We start from the raw sequence: 20,258 nt of genomic DNA on the forward strand, positions 1-20,258 counted from the left end.
TTTGATAGAACACTTCTCCAGCGAAATTGTACTACCTAAAGTAACCTAAAAAACATATCCCAAAGATGATAATTATGTTGATCCTGTACCTATAGATGCATTCGTTAGCTTTCTAGTATTAACCATGATAAACTGGTAAATACATCGTCAAAGACTTTTAAGTGTGAACCCAACATCTCTAATCAACACTCGATCCACTCTATAGGTCAGAGTTGGGCATGCCATAAGCATCTAGGCATCCATTGTATTTGTAAAGCATTTCAATACAGCGTCTAGCCTTCAACGCAAATATATGATCAGACTGAATTGTCACCTTAATTAACATATTGTATGCTAGAGATTATAAAATAAGTATATGTTACCTGTCGTGTGACGTCAGCGAACCAGCTGATTATGGCAAATCTTTCAGTCACGTACAGATATGTACAAGGATATACATACATATATATGGTATATATTGAAGTAGCTTACTCCTTGACGGGATATGACAATGATACTGACTAGTATTATACATTAAAGCATGAATTGCAAATACCGAAATAACCGCAATTCCAATACAATGCTGAACATCACGTGCAGGAGTATTTGTATAACAATCTCACGTGTGAAATGTCCCATACTTATAAATTACATACATACAGCGTACAAAAAGACTCTAAACGACTTTACAGCCCGCGTTCTTTTTACGCCGCTTTTGTTATCATATGAAAGACTGTATGACTAGCTAAGTGATACAAGGTTAAAACATAATGAAATTTGTCACCCAGAACCACAATCCAACTTTTGGCAGCGCTGCATTCACCCACCTATCCATGTATGTATGTACTATAAAACATATATGGGGGTGTGGATGTCTCAATAAGCACTAACATTCTTATGCACACACATATGTATTTACATGTCGCTTGCAGTGATGCCATAAGCCATTAACACTTGTCAACAAATATTAATACTGGCAGAGCCAAGCTGTTAAGGGTCAGACTAATACACTCCCCCATACATACCTCACTACCCGGTAGTGCAATCAACTGGTAACAGACTATTTCAACCCAACTAGGCATTTCCATGTTAGTTAAAAACAAAAATATAACCCATTAGAGAGCGAAATCACTGTTTATGATTAAAGAAACTATCTTTATAGAATTAAATGTACTTTATTTAGGCAGCCTCAGATTTATAACAATTGTAAGTTATACATATTGCACATTGATATACATATATGTATGACTTGGGCATAGCACTAATTTTTAGCAAAAAGCCGAGTTGAAACCAAATTTAATTTTCCGTCCCAATACATTTTCACAATGAAGGTATTTTAAAGCTTGACATACAAAGACGAGTAGAAATAATGAAGGAGAACAAAAAACGCGAAAACASAAACCATGAACGGCGGACATTATACACTTTTTATACTTTTCGAGGCAACGAAAGAAGAAAGTTCAGCACCGCGTGTCAATTTGGCAGTCAACCGCCGGCAACCACCGCGACAATACACGAATTGTTTCTTTAATGAGGCACACTTTAATGGAACTTAAATAACAAACTTTGTCCATACTAACACTGCCCGTAGTCAGCACCAGTATTTGCCCATGGTTATGTATGCGTATGCACGCACAATAGTAATTAAAAGTTTTATTTCTGTGAGCAACAAATGTTTGTCGTAAATGTGCTTATCTGGGAGCTCGGCTGTTTAACAGTTTAGAGAAAATTTGTTACCACACCATTGCAATTGCCCCTCCACATTATGCAATTCTGCCACTTACCATTGTTATAAATATGCCAAACTCAGGATTCATCTCAATCGTATCGCCATCGGTGAATATAAATGTTTTCTTTTTCTCCTTCTTGGCTGTTAATACCACTGCAACTTGTTGCGCTGCAACCGACAAGACCGGAAGTTCGATGCGGTTGAACTCATCAAAACAGCCCCATGTGCCAGACTGAGCCAAACCCTTGTAGATACGCCCGAGGCCCCTGTTTAACAAATAATAATTTTCATCAGGCGTCCAGGTCATTAATAAAGCAAAGTTCAAGTGCACAAATTTCTTATGACACGAGCAAAAAATTCAATGACAGTTTATCCTCGAACCATCGAGATTGAAAAATATTGTGCAAAAATCTTAATTACACATTCTTATTATTATATTTCGTCTTTTGTAATTTTATTACATAAATTTAATAAATCTTTGTTACTTAATAGCGATTTATAAAGAGTTTAACTCTATATGTTATCATTAGAGTTAAAGGAGCATGCTGAACTCTAGAATTACCTCACATATTCTTACATTGTACAGTATAGCTTACGTGAAATATACTGCGCTGCTACATTTTAATACCTGTAATCCATTTGGTCGGAGCAATTAAATACAACCACGTACTTAGCCAGCGTCTTTCCCATGTCCTTTACAGTTTCCGTTTTTCCGGTACCCGCCGGACCACATGGTGCGCCACCCATGCTCAGTGTTAGCGCCTGGGCGAGTGTGATGTAACAACTATGCGACAGTAATAGAAAACAATTCCCCAGCAATCATAAAACGAGCAAAGGAAAATTCAAATATATACAATTTGGTTGAATGCTTTGAGCATATATGGTAAATTGCAAATTAATTCTTAACCCCTTAACATTGATTCAATTGATTCATATCAACTCTTTTAGCTATATTCCCTTATTTAATATCAAATTGATTTGCTGAAGCACATAAGAAAAARTAAGGAGACTGCATTCTCCACCGTTCATGGTCATCATCAAATTAATTTCTTTAGGCGCTCCTTGGACTAAACCAACGAAATTTTGAAATCTCCGTGCAAATTAACGTTTATAGTAAATAATGTGCGCTCGTGCTAACAAAGTGAGAACGGCAAACGCTTCAGTTATTTACTCCTCCCACCAATTTTTGCGCTTAATGTAATCTTACCGATCTGTTAACGGCGTGATCACCAAACGATCTGTGCAGCCCAAATATTCATTTTGATAAGTAAAGGTTACGTCTGTTACTGAAATCCAAGTTTTGTCCAAGTCCTCTTTGAAGTAAAAACGACACTGTTTTAACCACTCAAAATCGTTTGCTGATTTAATATTCATGCGGCACTGAAAACAAGGAATATCGCGCACTCACATGTCTTTTAAATTTTTTGAATTTTTCGTTGCATAGAGCCTTACCAATATATCGAATATATCCCGTTGATGTACATGTATGGTAATTAGGGTTTCGAAATTAGTTCGCTCCATTTTGGTCAAATTTCTTGTGGTTTGATCAATTAGTGTGTTTAGAATTTCAAGGAACTTATTATTCGTCTCCGACATGACTTTCCTCTCATGCCTGGCCTGCATCAGCGCCATTTCCGCGTCGCGTGTCCAAATCATTTGGATACCCAAAAGACCAATTTGTGCTGGGACTTTCTCTAAAAATCCCAACAAGGTGAAATTTGGATCATTTATTGTTGCATAAGCGGTGCGGATAATCGAATGCAATGACTGCTGTGCGGTGACCAGCAACTGAGTTAGCCATGTCTCGACGGAACCCTCAGCACGAATCGCGCGATCTAATTGTATCATCTCACCCTCACTTGAGATTATTGCCAACATCTTGTTGTATTCAATGTCGTGGAATTTCACTTTGCGCGTATTATCGAAAATGGATAGTAAATGATTTTGTATGGTATGTGAATCAGAAGCCTGGCCTAGTATCTCTAAGAGTGCCGGATCAGAAACAAAAAAGAAACGTGGAAACATCATTCGTTTGCGTTCCAAATAGCCACTCAGTGATTTCTGACATATTTCCAACTGTTCCTGCAAATGAGGTAACAGCTGTTTAAGAAGATCGTCACCGACACAACATGCAACCACACCCGGAGTCTCATGTGCACGTTGCATTATCTTTTGCCAGGATTTGTCGATTTTAGAGAATCTCTTGGCTTCTTTCGGAAGCTGTTTAGCGATGTCACCACCAACAAARACAGCCTCTAAATAAACCCACATATTCTGCACCAATAACCAACGTTCCAAAATCTCATTCGAGTTGGATAAATCATAGACCCATCTGGAATGAACAAAGTACAATTGTTATTATTATTTAATTGAAAATTGATACAACAAACTTACTGTTGAATTTGTTTACGAAATGGTGCGTTGTAGCGATTGGATAGCAATGACCCCAACACCATTAAGCTATCTTCTAGCTGACCTATTGTTTCAGCAGTCGTATCACCGCGCAATAACAGTTCACCGCGGTTGTTGAAGCTCATGAATTGTAATTCATGTACGGACCATTCGTTTGTGACCTGCTTTAACTTAGCCTCGATATCCTTCTCTTTCATTGCACTAATACAAATATCTTCAATATCCTCTTTGTGTTTAAGCAGAGGCGCCTCCAATATATTCTTCAATGAGAATCCTTCCGAATCGAATTCGAAGATATATTTGGTAACGTCCATGATGCGTTGCCAATGTCGAGGCTTCATTGCCTTATTAGCCATCAACTCTAATAATGGGCACATATCATTGAAATCGTCAATGGTTTTCTTGAGTGCATGGAAAGCCGGCCACTCCTTCAAACCTTTTGGAAGTTTACGGCAACGATTCTGGAACTCCATTAGTTCGTTGTTGATATCTTCGATGTCCACTTCATTCCATGGTATATCATAATAACTGCTCACGCGATCTATGACATCATTATACAGTTTATAGAGTTTCTGCAACAAATTTAATTCTTTTCGTATCTGACCCAATTCTGGGTAGTCAGTTTGTGGTAAACCAAATAATTCTTCACCATTCTGGTAGGTTTGCAGGCGACGCCACATWCCCTCGAAACGATTTTGGAATAAAATTAAGCGATCGGAGGCCTCACGTGGGGTTAGCCCAGGTTGCATAGGACCRGCATTGCGATATTCGTTAACGTATTGTATTTTATCTTGTTTAAATTTCTCTAAATTGTTCTTGAGATCATCCTGAAAGGACGGTTGCATATCAAGCAGTTTCACTTGAGCTTGAAGGGCACAAGACAATAAATTTTGAAAAGTACTCCGTAAGTTGTCTACCAAGTCGAATTGTTCACGTTCCACTTGCACCTCAAAGCGTGTAAGTACATTAAATGCCTCCTGATAATGCAAAAATATCTGATAATGACAGCATTGAATATAAAAAAATATCATCTTACTTCTATTGGATCAATGCGTAACTCCATATCAACTTCTTGCTCTCTTATTTTACTTAAGGTTTCCATTATCATGCGCACGTCATCGAGGTCACGTATTGGCCTGTCCAACTTGCGATCCATTTCATTGATTACCGCGTAGACGTAGTCCATCTCTTTTTTGTATTTCTTCTTCATAGCTTGTCCGATCTTATGATTACAAGCTAAAAAACACATATTTGTTTACATATTGAAGAAATAAAATCAAAATATAAAATCAATATAAAATCTAAAAACTTAGATATTTTATAAAGGTCTCGCACAAGCCATTGCTCAAGAGCAATACATAAAAAGTGTAATCAATTCATTGCAAGTGCTATGTACTTATTAAACGCTACCATTCAAAAAGTTCGTTCAATTCATAATAAAATAATGAGTGCTGATTTACACTTCAAACGTAAGCAATGGCATTGATTTGGGTGAAGCCCTGTTTGGTGSGAGTCAAATCGTTTGCGCGCAGTTAGCAAAAATCAAATGCAGTTAAATTCAAAAGAGCATCGACTATGGAATTCGCGGCAATGCCAATTACTATAATTTTCCATGCTAATAATCAATTTACACTTTTACAACGCATTTTTACTTACATTTGATCTCAATGGCCAATCCATATTTAAGTCGTTCATTGTAAACGGATACACAATGACCAAACACCTCCATTTCAGGCTCTACTAGCAAATTGGCGTCCAACTCGGCCAAGCACCGTAAAGTTGATTCGAATTCCTGCAAACCAAACTCCATTAATTGACGAGTTGTACGATCATTTTTCCATAGGAAATGGTATGGTTTCCAACGTTTTATGTAGGTTTGTATTTCGGGTTTGATATTTTTTGTACAATTTGAGAGCAAATTTAGAGCCTTCACCACCTCTTTATTATCCATGATGGCGGCATAAAACGACTTCAGCATGTGAGGCATTTGTGGACGTTCCTCTGAGGCCAGAGTGTATAGTTTGCGACGACGTGCACGATTTCCGGTATTATGATTTCGTCCAATTCGCGGCTGAGGCGTTGTTGATACTTGCTATTGGAAGTACATCAAAACAAATTAATTCAGTTCAGTTCAGTGTCAACTGCTATTCTGTTTGTTATGCTTACCGGWTCTTTGCCGCTAGTCCACTGTGCCACGCCTTTGGCAATGCCGGTGATATTTTTACCAGCGGTTGTCAGTATCTCTTGCAACTCATCAAGGTTCGGTTTGATCACCACATTTGGGATCTGCAACTGCGCATTTAGTGCGAATATCGGCTTTTTCAATATGGTCTCATTCTCATCGTCAATAAACCGACGCCTAATAGTATCTAACGCACCACGTATTACCTTAATCAGCACATCAATTACCTTTCGACTRTAGTATCGTCGCATTTCCACCACTGCATTACAGACCATATCCTAGAAGAGCATTACCAACACCAATCAAATAATCTGTGCACCTTTGTGCATATGTAAAATCACTAATTACTTGCATTCCCTTAGGAAGACTCTCCGTGGTCGAAAGAAGAGTTAAGGGATTCTCAAAGCATGACCATAATATACTCCAATCTTGCTGCTGGGTACCCACAGTACCACCACCGACACCGTTCCCACCAGCACCGGCAGCACTTGGAACAGCTCCACCGCCTTCTGCCTCTCCCTTTCGGGCCGATGATGGTTGCGTCTGATTTCGTGAAGTAGCTATTACATAAATGAAACATATTGAATACGATTATAACGATATGCCTTCAAATATCCATAAGGCAAGTATGTATGTAAGCGCGTATACCATCAAACAAAGTAACTATATCATCGCCGGCGATTTGCTTGAATGTCTCAGTCGCCTTATCAACCAAATTTAAAACTTCCTCCACTGCCTCCGACACCATTTGACTTTTGCGGTTCAATTCAATAGCAGCGCGTCTGAAAAGGCAAACACAATATTTAACCACTAAATTCAACCAAAGAAGTATTAACAAGAACATAAACATAACCAAATATACCTATATTATAATTAGGCATACGGATTTGGCAATACGTCTAACTGCTCAATTTTGCAACTGTGTTTCTCAGTATATTTATATACAAGTAAGTAACGAGAGGCAAGGTTCCAGTGGAGTGATGTATATTAATTGAAAAGGAGCTTTGCTTTTCCATTTTCTAATTTTTAAAATCTTTGAATACTTATGGAGTTTTCGATACTGATTTTGATTTCGAGTATCAAGATGTTCTACATATGTACATATACAACCGTATAATAATAAAAAATACCAAGTCGTCTTTCAGTATGGGAGAAGGAATGAATATCAATAACACGTGCACTGAAAAAATTCAAGGTAAATATAATATGTGGACTGACCTGCAAGCATCTTCGCTTTTCTCCAAAAACTCCTCCACAGTCCAGATTTCATCTTCTAAATTAAAGAAAATACAAAGACAAACTATAAGAAAGCATGTCTGGTAAGATATTGTAGGTACGTATTGCTTTGTATKTTTACATATATTATTTTCCACAGGAATTAAAGATATAATTATCTACAAATAGGTATGTACTTATTCTTACCTGCAGGCAAAACCTGTAAAGAGACGTCCTGCATCCACATGAGCACATTTAATATTCGGTTAGAGTAGATGTCGTGCACACGTGCTACGAGTACATTAAAAGTCTCGATTGCCCGTTTACAACGTTCATAGAACTCCGTCCAATTTTGATGAGTCCACTTTAAAATAAATAAATGAAATTCTCAAAAACAAGTCCTGCGAGTATAAAGGTGACTAGAGGAAGCGGTCGTAGAGACTTATTGTGGTAATTTAATTGAATTATGTTACTGAGCTAATGACAACTGATAAAGCATGAAGAGCTGACATCCTCAGGATGCTCAACAACATAATTCTAACTTACATTTATTGTGTGGAGGCCAGGCTTTAACATTGCTGTTAGGCGCACCAATTGTGGCAGAAACAAAGGACGCACTTCCAATTTGACGGCGCGCACGGTTGTCAAAAACATTTTGATCAAGCACTGTAAGCAATCAATTTGAATAAACGTAGTGGATGCCGTACGTAGTACGAGTATGTCCTTCACTCACATTCAACGAGTCCTGTATAGTAGTGAAATACTTTTGCCGGCTCATCAGTGTGGCCGCCACAATTGGCAATTCAACATTTAACTTAGCCAACATCTTAGCTTCGCGTATCAGCAGGGGTATAGTGGGATGCAAATTGACGATTAAGCGATCACCTTGAAGAGCTAACAGTGGCTGTAGTAGACACGCATCGGCAACGCTAACCTATGGTTAATAATTGTCTAATTATATCAATTTTTCCAGCTTTTCTTACATCTTACATCCTGATCTAGCCAAATGGACACAATCTCGATTTCGAACTCTCTTAATAACGTTGTGACATTATTATAGCGATTCTCTAAGTCTTTTGTTAACGGTAATCCACTCAGCACCTTATGATCGAGTACGGCCTCCATCAGTTCTTTCATATGGTCATCCAATGCGCGACTCCAACGGATACGTCCGGCAATTGGCGGGAAATTTCTACAAACGGGCGGATCATCACGTTGTTTCCTAAACATTTTATTCACCCTGTCTATTTCCTTATCCACATATTTTATAATGCGCACATACTTTTCATCCATCCGACTGAGTGGTATCTTCTCACTAACCTTTTCAAAACGGGTAAGAAATCGGATGCATTGTGGTGTCTCCCACACCGTGTCAAAATTCGTTTCAATAAGTTTGGCTATAGTGTCCTTTAGTGCGTCGGTTTTGTTTATAAAACGTTCGAAATCGTTATTGAACTCGCCATTTCGATGATCCAAGTAATCATATTTCTTCGATAAAATCTCTTTCTTAGCTTCCTCAAAATGATTGCTGGCATCCTGTAGTGTTTCACCTAGCAATAGACCCTCCAAACGACGTTCGAATAGGTGAGTATAATCTTCGATCAGATTGAACATAGAAATAATTTTCGAAAGACGGTCGCAAAATGTATCAAATTTTCCAAAAACGAAATTTTCCGAAAAACCAAACGGAGTTTGATTAGGCAGAAAGGGTTGCTCCCTTACAGTGTAGTATGTTTCATGGTATATATGATTAAGCTTAATGCAATTGCCTAATTTTGTACGTATAACATTGCGATCTTGTGACCAAATAGTCTCTTTACATCGACATGTTATGTAGGACTTGCAAGTCTCAATCATTTGGTTAGTAATCTGTAAAAATATTATAACAAAACAAGTAAACAAAGGTATTTCTCTAACTCTAACGTTAAGGATATAAAAAATAAGAATATAAAATATGTTGAGCARTTTGCTTAAATATTGGAATACTTCCCAACTAAAATATACCAAGATATTTTTGACTTACGATATTAAAAATATTTTATATGAAGAAAAGAAAAACATGGAGAGGATTTAATTACATATATATGTACCACTAAACATGTTTGCTCTGATTTTTTTATGCTGACAAATTTTTTTACAAATTCGTCACACTTGAGGCCACAGCTAGTATCAAATCTCAAAAAAATCGCTTTTTAGGTTTTGGATGATTCGATACTCTACATATACCTTTAAAAACAACAAACTATATTTTTCAAATTGCCACAATCTTATAACTAAGGGAATAAAACCATTGYAGACCAGTGTTAAAGAAATAACAATTAAAATACGAACCTTCACCATGAGGGAAGAGGTTCTCTCGGATGTGTTATAAAATTGTGAAACACTATAGATAAGGCGCACCGTTTGAAGTAGACTTAGTATGGACTGTTTCATGCAGACCTTTTAAAGAAAGAATAATAAAAATTAGAATCTAGTAAATATGATACATTTAAGATTTATTTAAGCAATACAATTTGGAACAAAAACGGATTATATTAAAAAAAATTGCATACCGGATCATCTAAATACAGAGAGTGACAACACGTTTCCATTGCCTGAATGAATTTTGAGTTATCACGTGCTTCGTTGTAACAGAATGTTATTTTTCGATCGGTTTCTTTCCATACTCGCATAATGCGGGAGCCAGACAAAAACAAGCAATGTAATGTATATTGCACCTCACGATCTTGCAAATGTGCCAGCAATTGCGAAAATTGAGCACCTCGCTTCTTCCAATACTCCAACTCATCCTGTGGTCCACTTGAATCGTTTTCTTTGCGCAATTGTTCGCTTTCACCAAGTATCTTCATAACACCTTTTATCCAATTATTTACGCGCTCTTCCAGTTGCACACAAAAGTCTTGATTTTTCGCCATATCCTTGACCTCTTCGACGTGTTCGATCTTCTCGAACATATCACATTTGTCGTCAAATATATTAACATGATCGCAAACTTGCTCACAAACACGTAAAGCACTGCAAAATGATCTCAAACCCGGTAACAACTGTCCTTTTATCAGTCCGCAACTTACATCATCCTCATCCCCTTCCAAACTAGGGAATGCTAAGGCTTGCATGAATACATACTCAACTATACGCTCAATAGAGGTAACAAGTCCGATATTTTTCGCGTCGATAACGCCGCAGTATCTGATAATGACAGGTTAAGAAAAAAGTTGTACGAATGTATAGTATATGCGACCTAGTCTACGGAAAGGGGGCTTAGGTGTCAAAAAATCAATTTTCACTTTTTAGTTGATTCGGATGGAAGATGAGATGCTATTTTTTTTTAACAGCTGTTTCCCAGAAAACTAGTTTTCGCACGTTAGCTCCCTTTTCGTAGACCAGGTCACATATACATATATATATGAATATATAAAAATATAAGAAAGATGTTTATAAAACAATAAAAAGCGGTCTATTCCTGGACAGCGGGCTACTTGTAAGCTCAGCAAACACTCCATTAAGCGAATTGAGCTAGTTACAGTAGTGAGGGGCGTAAGACGTTTCAACAGTGCAAATTTATTTTCTTTTTAGAAGCTTAGTTTCTAGAGTTTCCCAGCATTCTTCAGAATTCCTTTTTTATCTTTTGACCAAAATAATCGAATAATCGAATAATCGCAGTTCATAGACATGTATTGTGTGTATTCGTACATAAAACAACATATTTGTTTTGGGATACAATGAGTATGTTTGTGTGTATATATCTGTTTTGGAAAACACATAATAAGACGGGCATTAGCTAAAAGTAATAACTCATGTAAATAACATTTTGTGTAAAAGAAAAAAGCAAATTAACCTCTGTAGGGTTTACACCTATGTTAAACCTATCAAACTTACAAATCCTTTTGAAATCCTTCCTCGGGCAATTGTTTTGAAGTATTCACGCGAAAGATGTAAATACAAATCCCGGTAAAAGCACAAGTCCATCCATCAGTTAGAAACAATTTTTTCGGCTTCGGCGGCGAAAATCCGCTGGGTGATGACCCTGTTAAATAACGGAACCCAACACAACAGAGAATATTAATAAGCCAATAATAAAATGAAGCATCCATTCATATACATATCTTTGTATGTCTTTTCAAACGTTTATGAATATATAAGTATATATAATATGTACATATGTCGTTTATCGTTAAGGATATGGTATGGGTTTGAACAGATAATTTATGTGTACACACATAAATATATATACATAGATATATACTTATATAAATACAAAGTTTATTTCATTAGTGAAATAATGTCTTTTTACTTTTTTATATGTATGTATGTATTTTTTTTTTTTTTTTTTTTTTTTTTTTTTTTTTTTTTTTTTTTTTTTTTTTTTTTTTTTTTTTTTTTTTTTTTGTTGAGTACCCTGTGGTGTTTTTGAGCAGCTCGATGCGATGCCACTACGCGAGGGTCCAGGTTTGTTGGGATCCTGCGCTGGTTGTGGATCAGGCTCGTCGACCTCCTGATAAAACCACAGAAGTTTATTTTTCATATTGGGTAAAAAGAGTTGATTGATTTCGTCCAACTAACGGATAAAAAGTGAATTATGTGTTACTTCGTGTGAATATAAAATTAAGAAAACTAACTACGCATATGTATGTGTACATGCAAGTAAATGCCTTCGGAAAGATCATTTTCATTAAAGAAATATAGCCCTTTATACGCTGTTAATAGTATTCCAAAAAACAAGACAGAAATGTAAATGAATTGTATATCATTAACAGTGGCGGAGAGAGASGGGTAGATGGGGGACAATTCCTTTCATGCCCGGTCCTCTCCAATGATTATTTACATTTTACGTCCTCCCTTGGTTCGGTTTTCTATTTACGACCTGAATCATCAAAAAGGATAAGAATTATAATTTTATTTTATATGTTTTTATTTGCTCTACTGTATTCCCCATACTAATAAAACTGTTAAACTTTATTTTATTTGACCAATAACTGTTAATAAAAAAAACTACAATGCCGTTTTGATATTTCATTATTAGCAAATTTGTTTGTTGCTTTAAAAAACATATTATATAATACCATTTTTTTACAGTATCATTATTATATAACCGAAATAAGTATTAAAACAAAACGTCTGCACTTTAGGGAGTGAGCTCAATAAAAAACACAATCACATACAGACATACATACGTATGTTACAGAACTTATTATAATTCTTTTTTGAGCGTAACTCCTTACTTTGTGTAAAACGGGGGCATTCGCTGAAAAAATGCATCATGTACATACACACACACATATGTATGTATGTTTATTGCAGTATTGCCGCTTCATTACTTTATGAGTACCTACCATGTCCCCCTCGAATATATAATCCATCAGTTGATGCCTTGGCAGTTGAGTTGCATCTATTAACAGTTGGAATGTGAACTCCAAACGGGGATCCATTTCCCCTCGTCGAGCTTTTCGTTCGCATTCTTCACGGCGTCTCTGTGCTTCGTCAGCGTCGGTAGCCATTATTTTTCATTTAAGTTATTTTTTATGATTTGTTAGTTGAATCCGTTTGTTTAAATTCAGTAACAGGATATATTTCCAAGTATTTTTACACCGACTCACGCAATGATATCAATTTGGTTAAAATAAGCATGTATACATACATAAATATGTACATATATGTATGGGGGTGTGTATATTTTGGTTATATGTTGTGGATCACCAAAGGATACAATTAACATCCGCAAAAAGCAAAAATATCGGAAATACCAAAAATGGAATTAGTGCATAAAATTTAAAAAGGTTAGATAAAGAGGTTATAAGCCCGATTTTCTGGTTATATGCATAAATACATTTAAAAACTACTGAATTCCAACGACAAAATGCAAAATGCCTAATCAGATTTCAAAATACTAACCAGACAAATGAAAAGTCTCAAAAACTTATACGTATAGATAGGTCTGTACATCTTTTGGGAAATAAATCGAAAATATGTTTAAAGCATAATTAAACAAGAAACATATTCTGTAAAGAGAAAAGTTAAGTCAAAGTAGGCATTACTAATTAATGTCGCAAAACTCATCATCATCTACAGTGATGAGGAAGACTATAAAAAGAAACTTAATTCTTTCTTGTTAACTGTAAAATTATTCATTTACAATTATATTTCCATTTTTTCTGTCCATCTTTATGAGAGAATTTGCCACAATTCCGCATCAGTATCAATATCAAAAAATAAATACAAATTCCGTTCCGACATTCCACTTTTTTAGATTTTTATAATTCTCTCTCTTATCTTAATAAGTATCCCAAACAATTTACAATTATATTAATTCAATATACAATCTAAATTGAAATGATATTTACTTTTCATATTCGACAATATGAACTTTGTTTCAGTTTTTCCGCGATAACCAGTTCCGTCCCTCATCATAAAATTGCTTTCTCCTAGTTTCGATAACTTAAARCATGCGATATATGTATATTTTTAATTTTTTTCTAAATTGGCGAGCAAATCGCGTCCTCATTTTCTCCATTTTATTTGTAAGCTCGCAATCTTAGCTCACAGCCGTCTATGAGAGGTCTATTTCTTTGGATTGAAATTCGAAATTAGCTGTTCTGTGGAAACCGTATTTCTTTCAAAAACTTAACTTATCCTATATTTAACGTAAACGAGAACAAAAAATTTAATTAAATTATTTTGAAATTATTACGCAATACACAGTTCTTAGTTCATGATTTTTTAGAGCATAGTAATTTTATAGAAGTAGGATTATAAAACAGAAAAAAATCAAATCTATTAATAGCGCCTTAGAGAACACGATTTTAACAAATTTTGTTTATGTAAAACTGCCATACATACTATACATATACTATCTATATTTTTTATATTTTCTTCTTAGGAATTACATATGTATGTATGTATGAACTGTCATTCGAAAACACTGCCAAATAAATGAATTTTGTCAGATGTTGGGTAGTATATATGAATGCGGACACAACATTAAAAAAAATGCTGCGAAATTACATAATATACGAATAATGCACATCAAGTTCTTGCATAATTACATATATTCCTGGACCTGTGTGTGAGTACAACTAACAACATTTATATTATGAAAATACATATATTAAATTTTTAATATTTTACTACAAATTCWTAGTAGTATAATTAGATAGCAGGATTTCACCTGCAATGCATCGCCTCCTTCTTCCTCCTCCTCGGAGCTGCTGTCGCCACGTATTGCTGCCGCATGCTGGGCGAACTGCGCTCGAGTGTTTTTATGTACAAACATTGTATTCGCACTGCGATTTACATTTGACACAAAAACGTGCACAAAAATCAAAATTTAAAGCTCGAAATTAACAGATTTCAAACACAAAATTTGTCTAAATTTAGATAGTTACTGTATTCAACGTATTATGAGTGACGATTGAATCGACAATGCCTTTTATACTCAAATAAACATTTGCAGATACTGCCTAGATATTTGGAATACATCGATCAAACAAGACTGATTCCATAGGTATTCTAACTGAAATCTCCTTACCCTGCTGGAAATTTCAATAGCAAAGRTATATTCGATTTATTGTATTAAATATATTTTCAAAAATACCGATGGTACTTATTGGCTTTRCACGAACTATGTGATATAATCTCCAGGTATGTATTTACACCATGGCTTACTATTTTATAAGAATCTGATGTATAAAGTCTAAATAAAACTAAATGTTAAATCTTATTTACATATGTATGTATGTATCGGTGTACTGGAGACTCAAGAGCTGAAATCTTGAAAAACCAAGAAAAGTAAACTGCGGTTAAGCCTAAGTTATAATACGCTTCACAGGTGCGTTTCTAAATGGAACTATGTGGGGACTATGGGGACCAATGATTTGTATCTAACGTAAAATTGTTTGCCTGTACAGCCACAATAATCCATGTCAAATTTCGTAAAGAAATCTTGTCAAATAAGAAACATACGTACTTTATTTTAATGGACTAGTTTGTATGGAAGATGTATGAAGATTCAGATCAATATATCAAATGTTAATGAACTAGTTGACTACATACGTATATACAGACGGATCGACTCAGCTCGCCATGCTGCTCTTTTATATATGCACATTTTTTATAGGTCTGCGAAGTTACCTTCTTCGTGGTAAGATTACAGGCTATATGTATGTTCAGCATATAATTAAGTTATTACATCGCCATCGTAAAATAATGCCTTAATAGAGTATTATTGTATTTACTCTTAACTTCGGTACGTTAAACACTGTTTACGTGTATATATGTATAAATAAATATCTATATGTGAGAATAAGATATTCAAATTCAGATAAATTATTTTCCAATAATAATGTGGAGGATGTAGAAGTTCACGCAAGTGAGGAAAGTTCTCTGATAGCCATTCACTTACGAGTGGCCAGAAACGACTCTTTTACCTACTTGGCCCAAGCAACTTCCGACTTCCGGTCTGAGACCAAGTATCCTCTTGGTAGCCAAAGAACATCCATTTGAAGGCGAGCTAAAGTGATAAGGCGAACCAGCCCTAGTCAGGGTTGTACGCTGGACTTGGGGTCTGTGACGTGAAAAACGTCCCCAATGAAAAGTAAACAACAGTCTCGGAAGAAAGCCGTCAGGGAAAGCAGAGTAAGAGAAAACCTCCACTCCGTTGGAAAGATAAGGTGAAGAAGAAGAAACGACTTGCACGCTGTTGTTTATTCGGCTATAACAACGTAAGCGGTGTCTACGCCAGTAATGAAAAATAATGTGCTTTTTTGTCCAAAATGGGTAAAATCGGCTACCTATGTATATACTATATATAATCATTTATCGAAAATAAGGATTTTACTGCTTCCAGTTGACTTTATATTGTATATATCGTTCGATATGTGATTTATCTCAGAAACCATCTTTATCTTTTTAGTATGTCGTGATGCCAAAAATATAAAAAAATTCAATTTTAATGAAATTATTCGGTCAATGTTTAATGGTTTATATGGTTTAGCGCTGATAATGAATGAAAATTTCCGACGCTCTAGTTGACTTTTGCCATTGATCCTTCACTAGAACTCAAATCTCGCATTTATTAAGYTTTTATTTAATATCAAAGACATCAATAACAGACACAGACAGTAATTTACCGCTGCGGCCTTTATATAGAGTTTGCAGATACCATAAAGCATATTATCAAATTTTTCCCTTCATTTAAGGCGCTTTCACATAAAACTTTCCTCGCTCTGCATAACAAATCATTCCAGGGATAAATCTCTGATTCACTCTTTGGCAAGACTTTCTCTAATGAAAATAGCGACTGTTGCTTGTCAAAGCATAAAAAGATAAGAGTTGCCTAAAATGCTTGCTTGCTGTGTTTCGCTTTGATGTAAATGTACTCAGACCAAAGAATACAGGCATATTTTCGAGAAATATTTTATCTGGCAATGCTATTTGATAGCATTTGCTAAATAATTTCATTATCACAGCCGAAATTAAATTAGAAATGTGTGTTGTTTTTGTACTTAAATAATTATGTACACAATAATTAATTATAATAATCAAGAATAATATATCTGAATTAGTTAGCATTTTGGTAAAAATTTATCTTAAAATAAGTATTTTAATACTATCTTAATGGCAACACATTTTGAGATAAGGTTCAAATGTCATTCTTACTTTCATTCGGTATTTTCAACTTGTTCATTAATCTGACATATCTTTTATAAGTATTTAATTGCTTATTAATATTTCATTTAAGTTACAAAAGATGTTAATGGGAGAGGAAATACATTCACATAATCATTTGGATTCGGTTGATTTTAATATGATTACCGAGCATATGGGAGACTTCAACGTAAAAGAAGAAATTGATTTGTTTCTTATCGAATTAACATGTTGATTTTGCCATTTTTCCTCGTTTTCTATACACAGTTGGTGATAATGCTTATTAACGTTTTCTTTGCAGACATCTGCATTACATAGAAAGCTGATGAGCAAGGTGGAAGCTCTACGCATTATACGCAAAGAATTGGAACAATTTCGGACAGAACGTGACCAATTCAAATTGATGGCAGAAACGTTGCAACTAAGGTATTCTGCCTTAACGCGCAATAATGGGTACAGTGGGTGCGTGGGTATAGACGGTAATAAATCTACTGTTGCGTCAATATTACATGAGACCCGCGAAAGAAATATAAAACTAACCACCGAAGTAGAATCTCTGAAACAAAAATTAAACGAACTACGTGGTGATATAGAACTTCTTAGATCATCCAGCAAAGAAGGAAATTGTGAAAAAGCACAAATGGACATGGCTGATGATACTAATAGCGAAGCTCTTCAATGGAAGAAAGAACGATCAAGTTTTATTTGCCATTTGGAAAACTTAAAAAAGAAGGTTTTAAAATATTTTTCTTCACTTAATTCGTATTCAATTAGAGATTATGTTTTAGAATTTGCAACTAGCCTTTGATTTAAAAACTTTGATTGCTGAGAAAGAAGATATCATATCTGAACGAGATGCTTACAAATGTAAGGCTCATCGATTAAACCATGCGTTGTTAAATGCACTGAACGCGAACAAAGCGCATCCACAGGTAATCTTTCTAAATCTTATAACTAGCGAAATACTACAATCTAAAATTTTATTTATAACGTAGTTCCTTGATATTGATGGCATATTACTGGAAAATAAGTACCTGCATGAACGTTTAAAAAACTATGAAAGCGAGCTTGATATAACCAAACAATCGTTAACCAAATACAAGGTAAAAATAATCGACAAAATGATGATTAATTTACAGACGTAAATTTGCGGTGATATATCTAAAACATTTTTTCACTAAAGAACTAATACTAAATTTAACTTATTGCATGCTTCAAAGACTATGTTGGAAACGAAGCGTAAGAAGGGTATAATTAAACTAGGTTCTAGTGCAAATGATGAAAGTATTTTATCTCATAAACAAGGTAAAACATTAGTATGTTTGTCAAACCATTGTTGTTGTGTAAAGTTAAATGTAGTCCCATTTTTTTCAATAGAAATCGTATATTTTAATATATTTAGCTAAATTTGATACCCAATTCTTAATATTCATAGTTAAAACAATGCTTGAGAATGGTGTGGACTTGCCCACAAAAACCGAAACAATTCAAGACTTAAAATATCTTTGTTTGGCTCTGCTGGATAATTTAAACGATAAACATATTGCCTTAAACCATCAGAAAAAAACCAACAAGTAAGAACAGATGCTGATGTCACAAATTAAAACATATTGATGCCTTTTTAGCATTCGAAAATTATTTTTTTATTAATAACTATATATATATTTTTTTTTTTTAAGTTATCAATATACTTATTATTCATTAAAACTCATTTAATGATTGAACAAAGGTTAAATCAAATTTTTAAGGGGATAAACAAAGCAGCTTAGAAACTTTTGCTTTAATTTAACTAATTAATGGGCGCCTTAAAATCAAAATATTGCAATATTCCATTCACTATTGTGATGTGGGGGAAATTATTCGGAATTTGTTTATCATTATAATGCGGTTTGTTTCTAATTCAATCATTTTATATAATATACCCTCATAGGATTCTTGCGGCAAAAATTGCTGAATTGGACCAACGCATTCAGTGTTTATCAGGCATTGAAACTACAACTGGAACAACATCATCTTGCATTAGTGAATACTCACCTACTCAGTTATTGCTGCAAGACTATAGTGCTTCATCTGTGGACTCGAGTGACATATTAGAAACAGACACAGTAACACCAACCACACCTAATCCGAAATATTCAGTAATCCTTAAATTAAACGATACTGAAACTTTGACAACTGAAAATGAAGATTCAAAAACGTCTCGTTTGGGTATATCAGAAGACTGTGTAGACTCTCTCTCAACAGAATCTGGCCGGAGTATATTATCTTCAGAGTACGGCGGTTTCGCAGAAGCTTTAGGTATACGTAACCTCAACGAATTCTCCAAAGCTGCCATAGATGCGCACAAGACACCATCTACCACCACAGAATCGGGAGATAACTCAAGCACAAAATATAATTCAAATTCTCAGTCACATCACGTAAACAGAGATATCGCTAGAGAAAGGTATAACGATTTAAAAGACTTACCACCAGAGCTGGCTGCAATGGTACAGCAAGCACTCCATGAATTGGATATGCGTGATTTTGATGAAATCGTGAACATAAATGTAAGTGACTATGACAGAGCAGATAATGCAAAAGTATTCCCAAATATTGCCACTTCATATGAAGTTGACAAAAGAGGAGAAAAATCACAAACAGAAGTTTAAAAGATTTTTCTGCCATTAAATTTTTAAAATAGGTAAATTTTATCCAAAAGTTATTTTTTAAAACATCCGCAAGTACAATACAAAAAGTGTACTTTAATAATTATAGAATTACACAGAAATATGTATATGTATATTTGATTATTATACATTTCAGTGACGAAATTTAAAACAACAATTTAAATTAAAATATAGTATATGCTTCTACAATAAATAAAGAAACTAATTCTTGTCAATTTTATATTACTTATTTCTTGTATTTGGCCCTTTTCTATAGATCCACCTAACATAGTACAATCACAGAAAAAATTGGTAACTTTTTGGAATACTAGCAAATGACTATGCCAATGGTGACGTACACATATTTTTTAGAATACAATACAATGATTTTCATATTGCTAAAAGTTATTTAGGACGCAACATGGCTTTTGAGAAGAGAATGATTCTACGT

The 20,258-nt window shown here is 34.8% G+C and overlaps 2 protein-coding genes and 1 long non-coding RNA gene across 9 annotated transcripts in view; 2 read left to right on the top strand and 1 right to left on the bottom strand.

The window, feature by feature from the left end:
* Positions 1 to 11,080, bottom strand: part of LOC108974392 (dynein heavy chain 5, axonemal) — a 27,507-nt gene extending 16,427 nt beyond the window's left edge. For 4 of the 5 annotated variants that reach the window (XR_001993795.1, XM_018942176.1, XM_018942174.1 and 1 more), the window contains exons 1-17: positions 10,070 to 10,762; positions 9,849 to 9,956; positions 8,508 to 9,386; positions 8,251 to 8,451; positions 8,064 to 8,183; positions 7,725 to 7,881; positions 7,521 to 7,575; positions 6,951 to 7,084; positions 6,651 to 6,862; positions 6,287 to 6,580; positions 5,777 to 6,212; positions 5,157 to 5,356; positions 4,103 to 5,097; positions 3,161 to 4,040; positions 2,916 to 3,088; positions 2,337 to 2,492; positions 1,764 to 1,974 (exon numbers count right to left, since the gene is read on the bottom strand). Coding sequence is in view for 4 of the 5 variants with exons in the window: in XM_018942176.1 (XP_018797721.1) it covers positions 1,764 to 1,974; positions 2,337 to 2,492; positions 2,916 to 3,088; positions 3,161 to 4,040; positions 4,103 to 5,097; positions 5,157 to 5,356; positions 5,777 to 6,212; positions 6,287 to 6,580; positions 6,651 to 6,862; positions 6,951 to 7,084; positions 7,521 to 7,575; positions 7,725 to 7,881; positions 8,064 to 8,183; positions 8,251 to 8,451; positions 8,508 to 9,386; positions 9,849 to 9,956; positions 10,070 to 10,633 (5,775 nt within the window). In the remaining variant the exon portion in view is untranslated. Of the gene's footprint in view, positions 1 to 1,763; positions 1,975 to 2,336; positions 2,493 to 2,915; positions 3,089 to 3,160; positions 4,041 to 4,102; positions 5,098 to 5,156; positions 5,357 to 5,776; positions 6,213 to 6,286; positions 6,581 to 6,650; positions 6,863 to 6,950; positions 7,085 to 7,520; positions 7,576 to 7,724; positions 7,882 to 8,063; positions 8,184 to 8,250; positions 8,452 to 8,507; positions 9,387 to 9,848; positions 9,957 to 10,069; positions 10,763 to 10,996 lie in introns of those variants that run through there. The other variant, XM_018942175.1, reaches the window with a different exon arrangement.
* LOC108974393 lies at positions 9,018 to 15,594 on the top strand. The gene is made up of 3 exons (XR_001993796.1): positions 9,018 to 9,101; positions 14,395 to 14,580; positions 14,968 to 15,594. It is a non-coding gene; the product is annotated as an uncharacterized LOC108974393 (long non-coding RNA).
* A 1,447-nt stretch (positions 15,595 to 17,041) lies between these two features.
* On the top strand, positions 17,042 to 20,109 carry LOC108974411 (coiled-coil domain-containing protein 149-A). Of its 3 annotated transcripts, XM_018942226.1 has the most exons (8): positions 17,193 to 17,349; positions 17,461 to 17,892; positions 17,948 to 18,091; positions 18,155 to 18,262; positions 18,380 to 18,464; positions 18,595 to 18,733; positions 19,090 to 19,708; positions 20,085 to 20,109. In XM_018942226.1, exons 1-8 carry the CDS (start codon positions 17,263 to 17,265, stop codon positions 20,097 to 20,099), a joined length of 1,629 nt encoding a protein of 542 aa, XP_018797771.1. In that variant the 5' UTR covers positions 17,193 to 17,262; the 3' UTR covers positions 20,100 to 20,109. The 3 variants fall into 3 exon arrangements, with proteins under 3 accessions (XP_018797772.1, XP_018797771.1, XP_018797770.1); XM_018942227.1 differs by lacking the exons at positions 17,193 to 17,349; positions 20,085 to 20,109 and adding an exon at positions 17,042 to 17,088 and having other exon boundaries at positions 19,090 to 19,977; XM_018942225.1 differs by lacking the exon at positions 20,085 to 20,109 and having other exon boundaries at positions 19,090 to 19,977.
* Positions 20,110 to 20,258: the final 149 nt, after the last annotated feature.

The sequence above is a fragment of the Bactrocera latifrons genome, unplaced genomic scaffold (genome assembly GCF_001853355.1).
Source record: "Bactrocera latifrons isolate USDA-ARS-PBARC rearing strain unplaced genomic scaffold, ASM185335v1 scaffold_55, whole genome shotgun sequence".
Taxonomy (NCBI): Eukaryota; Metazoa; Arthropoda; class Insecta; order Diptera; family Tephritidae; genus Bactrocera; species Bactrocera latifrons.